At 37.9% G+C, this 9,706-nt stretch overlaps 2 protein-coding genes across 2 annotated transcripts in view; one reads left to right on the top strand and one right to left on the bottom strand.

Annotated features, from left to right (window-relative positions):
- The window catches only part of LOC111342542 (nematocyst expressed protein 6), a 13,818-nt gene extending 10,912 nt beyond the window's left edge, over positions 1-2,906 (top strand). The window contains exons 5-9 of the mRNA XM_088749477.1: positions 281-390; positions 768-910; positions 1,194-1,329; positions 1,986-2,087; positions 2,739-2,906. Of these exons, the coding sequence (XP_088605603.1) occupies positions 281-390; positions 768-910; positions 1,194-1,329; positions 1,986-2,087; positions 2,739-2,848 (601 nt within the window). The 3' untranslated portion in view covers positions 2,849-2,906. The remainder of the gene's footprint in view (positions 1-280; positions 391-767; positions 911-1,193; positions 1,330-1,985; positions 2,088-2,738) is intronic.
- A 287-nt stretch (positions 2,907-3,193) lies between these two features.
- LOC111342546 (uncharacterized) overlaps positions 3,194-9,706 on the bottom strand; it is a 22,935-nt gene continuing 16,422 nt past the window's right edge. The window contains exons 15-21 of the mRNA XM_022949650.2: positions 7,226-7,307; positions 6,235-6,342; positions 5,597-5,707; positions 5,343-5,387; positions 4,764-4,892; positions 4,562-4,669; positions 3,194-3,481 (exon numbers count right to left, since the gene is read on the bottom strand). Of these exons, the coding sequence (XP_022805385.2) occupies positions 3,372-3,481; positions 4,562-4,669; positions 4,764-4,892; positions 5,343-5,387; positions 5,597-5,707; positions 6,235-6,342; positions 7,226-7,307 (693 nt within the window). The 3' untranslated portion in view covers positions 3,194-3,371. The remainder of the gene's footprint in view (positions 3,482-4,561; positions 4,670-4,763; positions 4,893-5,342; positions 5,388-5,596; positions 5,708-6,234; positions 6,343-7,225; positions 7,308-9,706) is intronic.

The raw sequence follows: 9,706 nt of genomic DNA, 5'->3' as shown, positions 1-9,706 counted from the left end.
CCCGAGGTCTTGACAGTACGGACCGAGCGCAGCGAGGTCTGTACGAAAAAGACCGAGGGCCGATATTCTTCCAGTACGGTCCCGAGCAAGCTTGGTTAATAAGAGATTTATTATACGACTGAAGTTGAAAGGGACACAAGTGCGGTATCATTCGGGACCATTCGGGACCATTCGGGACAGTGCCCGGTCTAATACTGAGAGAATGTTGACCGGCAATAGAGCATTTTGATTGGTTGATTTTAGTTATTGGCCCTCTGACTGCCTGAGTCGTGTAATAAATATATGTACTCGGTCATTTGCTTATAGGACATGCTCTAGGATTTTACCACGAGCAATCTCGTCCAGATCGAGACAACTACGTAACCATATACAGACAAAATATAATCCAAGGTATGGAATTATCATATGATGCAAATATGAAAATACATCCGTACGGTTAGATCCAGGTGCGTATTTCAACTGGAAAGTCTTTCTCGTTTCAAGTCTACCGGTTTAACATAATATTTCTTGTTCACCAAACAGTTCTAAAGTTATAATGCCATTCTTGAAAACAACACATTAGTGACCTATGAATAAATTTTGTATTAAAGAATGCATCAATCGCACAAACTGCAACATTGAAAAAATTCAACTGCACACCGAAATAATGGTTTCTTTAGGCTTGAGTATATCTTCACTTGAAGCGATGATGTCGCATTCAGACGAAAAAGATGGGTTAAGTCGTTAAGCACAAAATTATTTCTAATCATGTTATTGTATCGTAATAGGCATGGCCTACAACTTCAATAAGTACGGAAGAGATACTATTGACTCATTGGGTACACCGTATGATTACGCAAGTGTGATGCATTACGACTCTTATGCATTCAGTGCCAATGGAAGACCAACGATCTTGCCCAACAAACAAGGGGTAACGAATTGATATAATCACATTTGAGGATGTTTAATTCTGGGTCGATCGCGCAATAAATGTAGTTGAACGTTTTTTAAGGTTGAATATGAGAGCGATCTTCGCAGTAGGGTTCCCTTGCAATTGTAGGATATCCTGATTATTCTACAGGATCAAGTGTACTTCTTTGTGGTAATTACCATATTTGGACATCATCCTTGATCTTTAACTGTACAGAAGCACGACAACATGGGATCTATTGGTTAACGATAAAACTGCAAAGTATGATCAATTTTACTGACAGGTGACAATCGGCCAACGTAAAGGAATTAGTAGCATGGATGCAAAGCAGATGAACCTTCTGTACAAATGCCAGGGTGCCGGGGGAAATAGTGGAAATGGGGGAACCGGCGAAACTGGCGGTGGCGGAGGAAATAGCGGTGAGTTTTACCTACGTCTCTTTGCTATCGGAAACAAAAACACTTTTAACCAAAGGACAAGTCAGCTATCTAAACTGGAAGAAATATAGCGCGTTTGTTGTAAAAGAGCAAGTTTGCCAACATGTGATTCCTGTTTAACGGCTGATTTTGGTCAGGAACGGTTATAGAGGCTAGGTCGAGAATCAACGAGGATGGATCACGAAGCGTTTCACACTTATCTTACATTATCGTTTTTTTTTGGACAATAATGAAGTGCTTTGATTAGCAGGTTTCGTTCATGCTTTGCGAGTAGAGAAATTTTGGACAGAAGTCCTAATGTAAAAGAGTAATTTGATTGAACACTAGCCATGGTGTATTGCAGTTCCCGGAATTGTAACCTACCATGGTGATGGCTAAGCTTACTCGCCATGGTAATGTACCTTGAAACCACAAACACAGATTACACGAAGCACTTTTTGTCGCACTCTATCGTCTCACATTTAGCACACACGCACACGCACACACATACGCACACACACACGCACACACACACACACACACACACCCACACACATACACACACACACACACACACACACACGCAGTGGAACAGTCCTAAATAAACTTATGTGGGTTGAGGTTAGTCCATGTTTGCTTTCCTTCCTTTTCTTCTTAAGTTTGTCAAGATGGTCACAGAAAATGTCGATACTGGGCATCGATCGGTGAATGCCAAAAGAATCCAAACTATATGCTAAAGACGTGCTGCAAGAGTTGTGGAGGTAGGCTTTGTATTTTCAATGTAAAAATTTGTTATTTAAAGCTCTTAATTCACATATTCAATTATTGTTTTTAAACAACATGTAAGTTTTACGGGAAGCTCGTAAACCTGGACATGGTTTGAGAATACAAAATATTGGGAGCCCTATAAGTTGGCATTAAGTTCTCTAAAATTTGAAAGTTAGAGCCTGAGAGTATTTCTCTTAATTTCAGTTTAATCTTTTCAATTCACGGAGCCCGCATCTGGTTGTCCTTAAATTTTCGTATAGTGAGTCAAATGTTTCACATCGCTTACAGAAATCTCGTGTTAACTGGTATTAGTCCGATTGAACCTATTGCCATTAAAAGGGAAACTTTGATCATGGAAAAGACGATCCTTCTTCACGTAGTGGGTAAGGGTATTTAAGAAACACGACTCGAGGTTCCTAAATCCCACTTTCTCATTTCGTGTTAGTTTTGTTTATTGCTTTGTCATGATTTGTGTTTTACTTGGTTTTGTTTGTTCCTTTGTAAGTTTGTTTACTTACTCGTTATCGTGATTGTTAATGCCAATCACTGATAAGAGGTCTTCGTTAGGAATGACTTAGATTTATGTTATTAGTCGTTTTTGTGATTTTTTTTTTAATAGCTCTTGTACTTTATTGTTCTAACAGGGTGTAACGACTCGGACAAAAATTGTGCCTACTGGGCATCCATAGGTGAGTGCAAGAAGAACGCTATTTGGATGTTGAGCCACTGCAAGAAAAGCTGCCGCAGCTGTTAAACATGCAGCATCTCTCTTCACGTTTGAGCATCTTAAATAAACATGAGCTGTTAAAATTGTTGCAAAGTGTTTATCAATGTGTACTTTTTAAAGGTGCAACATCTGTGAAAGTGCTCCTCTTCGAGGTGTGGTGCGAAATTATAGAAACGCGCACATTGTTGTACAGCGGTATAGAGGAACTAAGAAACTGACGATAGAAACAAGTTAGCGGGTGGGTTCGAGCTCAGGCTACTATCTGGCGGATGATAAATACAAAATAAAGGAAAAGGCAAAGCCTTTTTTCGATGAGTCATTGATATTTTTTGGTACCTCTCAACGAGGTCCTACTTAACATCTAAGACAAGGTGAAATGAACTATTTCTTAATGTTTTTCTTTTTACAATATCTTTATAGAGGTTCCCTCTAACAAATAGCTCAATGAGCCAATCTATAAACAAAATAAGACTTTGGTTAAATGTCATCAAGTATGTTGATTTGATCTCAGATACAATCAGAACTGCTTTTCCTTTATTCTGTGATGTATTCAACATTTTTTGCAGCTTTTCTTGCACTGTTCCGTCATGAACGGAATATTCTTTCCGCATTCCCCCAGCCTGGCCCACAGTCCACACTTTGCTAAATTGTCGCCACAAGCTTAAAGTTGAATTAAAGAAAAAAGAAATTAATATATAAAAAAGTGAAAAGAAATAGGGGCACGTTTCTGGAATTACAAACGTAGCTATTGTATCGTTAGTTCGGTGTCATGTGAAACTTCCACCAACTCGTTTGGCTGTTGTTGATTAGTTCACACCTACAACTCTCCCCAGTGACCCTCCCTGAGGCAGGAAAAAAGTTGCTCCCTTACGGAGATAGTTTTGAAAGATAAGCAAATCAACTCATAAAGCCGAATACTGAATAAGCCATCATTATATCTATTTTTGTCCAGTAAATTGTTTAAGAAAACATGAAAAGTCTCTCTACGAAGCCTCAAATGAATTTGACGCAAAGTGTTTCAAAGTACACTATACGCAGATTCATTCTTTGTTTTTGTGATAGATAACATTGAATTTCGAGAAGTGTTCCTGGTTAAATCACACGATCAGTTTAATATCAAAATTTTCAGTCCTACTGTCAAATGATATATGGATAATTTCTAAACAATTTACAAGGTGATCTCTATAAGGGAAGTGGTTGCTTAACAGAGTGGTCCTTAAGAGAGAGTTGACTAGAATGTGCTCCAATGGGGATTTATTTCAACACAGGTTTTACCGATATACCATGAAGATATAAAGGGAAAATATAAAGTATGCACAACATGCTCAAAGTAGCAATATCTAGCCACTTGGAAGTTTCCGTGAGCAAATAAATTGTTTTGTCGGATGAATTAGCTATTCAAAGGAAGCTAGAAAGTCTCCTTTTATACATTGTGCGTACTTTCATGCATTGTGCGTATTTTGCAAAGAAATCCTGTGTTAAAATTCTGAAAGAAACCAAATCCTATCGCCTGTTTCGAATAGTCCATTTTTGTGGTTATGAGCATAATTACTAAGCCTTTGCATTCAAATGGAGCTGCGAACACCATAACTGAAACAAAACTTATCTTATCACAGCTGATAAGTTTCTCGTTTATGCCATAAAAGGATCCTTCAACGGAGACAAAGGGTTATACGAGAAAAAGGATAACGAATAATGCTACTATGAAATGGTTATAGAAAATACATAAGCTTAACTTACCACAAACATGGCAGCTTTTAGGACAGTAATCAAACATCCACTTCTTGTTTTTGGAACACTGTTCACTCTGAGCCCATTGCGGGCATTTCAAATGCTTGTCTTTGCACACTGAAAGGGATTATTTTTGGAAAGATTATTTCTATATATCAATTTCGCTGTGAATTCCCCAAGAAAACATCCTAAAATCAATTAAAAAAATTACCACATGCTCCGCAGCTCAGAGCGCAATTCACCGACATGAAAGACGGATTCCTTGTACATTCACCCATATTTTTCCAAGCTGGACATTGCCTTTCATGATTATCTTTACACATTGGTGGTGGCCTGTTGCCTAAACGAAAGAAAGAGAGAAACCTTTCGATAATCGAGATCAAAACGCTTATTTCAAGTGGAAATAGCTCACGAAATAAGTCCTACTATTTCCCGTTTGGAACCTACATGTACACTAATGTCTAACGAACGCATCGACATTTAAGACGCCCGCAACTATCCCCAGAAAATGGGGGTCATTGCTGTCACGATGACATGATAAAATTTCCAGTTTCCTCAGTAAGATGAACTTAAATCAATTGCTAATGCAAATAAAGAGCGTTGGAAACACTCGGAGTATCTTCTTCTCGTTCATTTCAACTAGTATTGCGTACTCAATCTGTCGGCCAACGGCATTATCGAACAAATATCCTATCTATACAGCTGGATCAAAATCCATAGCTATTGATCGTCTTCACCATCGTGACCTTACACAAACACACTGGTTTGTGCAAAAGCAGTGTGACCTTGCCTGCATGAATTTGGGCTTGGGCTGGCATCGGGCCTCTTGGTGGATCTGAAAGGGTTAAAGATTAAAGTACTAAGTCTTGATTCTACTTCTCAGGACCGTGTTACATTTGAAGTCTTCACCTACTAGTGTAGAATTCATGTAAAACGAATAATTTTTTTAGTCTATTGATGTGGAGAAGTCAGTTAAACATAACACTGCTTCAAGTATTTATTCAATCAAATTGGTATGAAAAGAAAGATACGTGATCCACTTACGGCAAACTTGGCAACTCTTTTTGCAATGTGAACGCATGTAGTCGATGTTTTTATAGCAACCATTTGGCTGTGCAGCCCATGCTGGGCAAAAAGAACTGTCGTCTTTGCACTCTAAAAGTAAATTGTAACAAATGGATAAATTTTTAAAGATATTTGATCAATTTATGGTGAAGTTGTTGAAGAGAGCCCTTCAATTACTCATTCTGGACTCCAAATGACGGGGAAAGAAATACCCGATAGATACTCATAAGCTAGAGAAAAATTAGTTACGGACTCAACATCTTGACCACTGCGATGACGAGTATCGTTGTTGGTGAGACTACAGAATTATTTTGAATTATTTGTTTCTTTTGTTTATCGTGGGCCTCCTGGGAGGTAGCTTGTAACTAAGTGTGATGCCACATTAAATAAAGAATTACTTACTTTACTTACTTTACTTTTTTTACAGACCACGCTAAACCACTGACGATTTGTTAAATGTGTCAACAAAAAAGTGGATAAGAACTGTGTAGAGGAGGCTAAGACAATCTAAACTATTAAAGCAGTTGGTCTACACGGCATTTGATGACAAATACCACAAACCAAATTCCTATAGACCTTTTCTGCGTAGCTAACTTAAGATATAATTTCTATCTTACCACATGTGTGACAGCTTCTTGCACAGTGTTTGCTCATAAACTGAACATTTTTCTCACAATATCTAGCAGCCTTCCACTTTGAACACGACACATAGTCGTCCTGACATGCTGTGGAAAAACGATGAATTTTACAAAGAGTAAAGTTAACAGAGAAGCCTCAAGTCAATTGGATACTCACAATCCTTGAAAAACAAACTCTACTGATCCAGATACTTTTTGTGAAAATATATACGTGGATTCATTCCATGGCACAAGTGCAAAAACATATCGTAGAAACATCGCATTTTTTAAGTGTTTCTTTGGGCAGAACGCAATCTAAATATTCTGGAGTGACTACATCTAAGGAATCATTCTGTAAAGTTATGCCAAGACAACCTATGAGATAGGATAATCATTCCAAACGCCAGAGAAAATTCCTTTTTGTCTTGTCATGAGCGTGGGACAAAAAAGATATTAGAAGTCGCCCTGAGGAATCGATCCTCAGACCCGCGGATTCCGCGCTCTGCTGCTCTACCACTCAACGCCATTATAACATAACCAAAGTAAAGCGCGCACTCCGATTGGTCAGTTTAGCGTCCCCCATTTGACCATGGGTGTACGCTGCTGACGTGAGCAAATGTAAAGACTATTTTTCCGCGCGCGCTTGTTTTTTCTGGTCACGTAAGATTTGTTAAATAAAAGGGAACTCTTTAGCTACAATGTATCAATGTTATGTTATAAAACAAATGGTAAACACCACAGCGTACACTATTGAGTTATGGATGTACTTGGGAGGTTTGCTAAACACTCAAGAAGCTAGAGTCGCTCTCGGCTATCGCCTTGAGCGACTCTTACGCTTCTTTCGTGCTTAGCAACCTCCCGCGTGCATCCATAACTCAATAGTGTGCGCTGTGGTGTTTACCATTTGTTAGTTGGAACGTACATGTAGTTTTTGGCTTTACAAAATTTTAGGTACAAATGTTGGCTACAAAAGATAAAGACTGTCACTCACAACAAAGTCCAGGATCAATGTACACGTCGTCAATGGCAATGTCAGAATATCCTGTGTCTCCGACTCGGGCGATGATTTTGAGCTAGCGGCATAAAACAAAGAAACACATAAAGCAATAAAAAAAATGATATAAACTGTGATTCAGTGCTGTATAAAGTTCATGTATGTGTATTCTCTTAGGCGCAATGGATAACGCATTAACTGTTCATTGCTTTATTGATTTAGCTGTATCACCAGATTAAGGGGCACTGTTAGTAAAAATCAAATATGATCATCAAAATCGCGGACACAGCCAAAAAATCGATTTCGCTCATACTTTCTATATTGATAGAACCTTGTACCAATGTAACCAAAACAGGGTTAGTTTATTCTAATTTTTTTTTTGAGAGTAATTAAATAAAAACGGTCGAGTGTGGATCGAGCCAAATTTCGATATTCAAAATATCGAAATTCTGTCATATTCACGGCTTGCCAGCGCAAGTGGAAAATTATCTGTGAATTTTTCTTTGCAATAACATTATAGTTAGGGCCTTGAGCAATTCATTGATGACATGAAAAGCAGATAAGTTCTCGTTATAAATATTTTACGAAATTTTTTCTCGATGACACCCTTTTGCTGTTTTTCAATAGCTCTATGGTACCCTAAAACAACTGCCAAAAACGCTTGTTGGCACGTGAAGAACCCAATAACTATATTGCAGATATAGTTTGAGGATAGACGTTCTCAGATATACTTTCATTTTTTTTGGATAATTTTTGGTTTTGCAGTAACCCTTGTTTGAAGTTTGCTTATTTTCGAGATTTGCCGCAGCCGCCATATTGAAGTTTCAACTAACTTGACCATCAAGAAACACTTGATCACAGGTCGAAAAGTACATTTGAAGTTAAAAAATGATAAGCTAACTTAAGATAAAACTTGGTTTCTGTTTCTTATCTAGAATATCAATTAAATATGTGGTAGACTCTGGCATATTTTTGCTTGTTGTCAGTTTGTTTACACAAGATATTTGGTGACTACTGCACCAAAAAGTTGCGTTTTATTGATACCTTCGGTTTCGGTGGCAAATCTACTTTCTGGGCATTTCATTTATTAGTTTTACTTTTCAGAATGATCACTCTACGAAAACTCTTTTCCATGACAAACACTGATCAAATAATAAATGATTTAAACTATGTAGCGTGTGAAACAACCTGCGTCTATAATGTATCCGTCAGCAGACTGACGGCTAGCTTGTCCAAAGATCAGTATCACTGGCATGAGGAAGTTCGCTGATTTAAACCTTATTAATATTTTAAAAAGCTGGATATGTCCAAGTTTTATTCATTTAGTTATATCTGCAATGTTTATCTGAACGTAATCTTACGTATCCTACTCCACTAACAGTTCTTTTTGTCTGCTTGCGTGACACTGTGAAGTGTGAATTCTGGAGCTGTCAATTTCAATTTTCTCTGAGAACTTTTCAGAAAATTGTCTTATAACATTGCTTCATTAAAACAATAAACCTTTCTCAAGCATGGATTGTAAGTTTTCATTGATGGTCGGGAGAATGTGGACCTGATCCAAGATCGGAAAATCAATCTTGTCAGGGACTCCCCCTCGTATCTTACAACAAGAATATGCGATCTGCGAAATAATACTTCCATAACATCTCTTCCTTATTTTCTGATGAAGAGTAGCTTTAATTTTTGTTGATAAAAAAGTCTCTGTAAGAATCTAATTTATCTTATACTAGGGTGTTTTTACCATCAGAGAACGGCCTCCAGGGATTGTATATCGTTTATACCATAATCTACGTTAGTATCAACTGATAAAAGGATATGTTATATGAAGTAGTTTTTGGGCTTTCCTAGAATCCTCGGGAGTGTAACTAAAAGCATGGCTTTGTTTAATGTCGTTCATGTTTACTCGTCTCTTTGAGTATTGCCATCCTCCATAGTGATAGACAGGATAGCAGTACTGAATCTTATTCAAACAGTGTTCAAACTTTAGGTACTGGAAAGTGCTGGAAACCAGTGCAAGCCATGACGTTTGATGAGAAGAGTCTATTTATTCATATTTCTGTTTGTTTTGATAGAATTTTGTGCCCCAAAGGGGCCATTACTCCTACGCGGGATGGTTGAACGGTTTGGACAGAGTTTTGTACCCGGCCGTGTCCACTTTCACCCATGTTCGGATCATGTCGTGGGAAGTTGGGAAACGGATGAAGTGTATTTCGCCGGCGAGAATACGGACGTCATCCGTGCAAAATACGATGCTTGGCAGCCAATTTTTCTTTTTTATTCGATTTGCTTTTTTTTATATAGAATCAAAACGAATTTGGCTGGTTTATATAAACTGTTCAAACGTTATAAGTTTAAGCATATCAGTCAAACAATTGAATATCATAGTATCAAGCAATTAATTCTCCCTACAAGAGCTGCAATTCATTTCCAGTTTATAACATTACGTGACCTCACTAATGTTAGATCAGGAGCTACGCC

Source organism: Stylophora pistillata, chromosome 2 (assembly GCF_964205215.1).
Source record: "Stylophora pistillata chromosome 2, jaStyPist1.2, whole genome shotgun sequence".
NCBI lineage: Eukaryota > Metazoa > Cnidaria > Anthozoa > Scleractinia > Pocilloporidae > Stylophora > Stylophora pistillata.
This window is presented reverse-complemented; position numbering and strand designations above follow the sequence as displayed.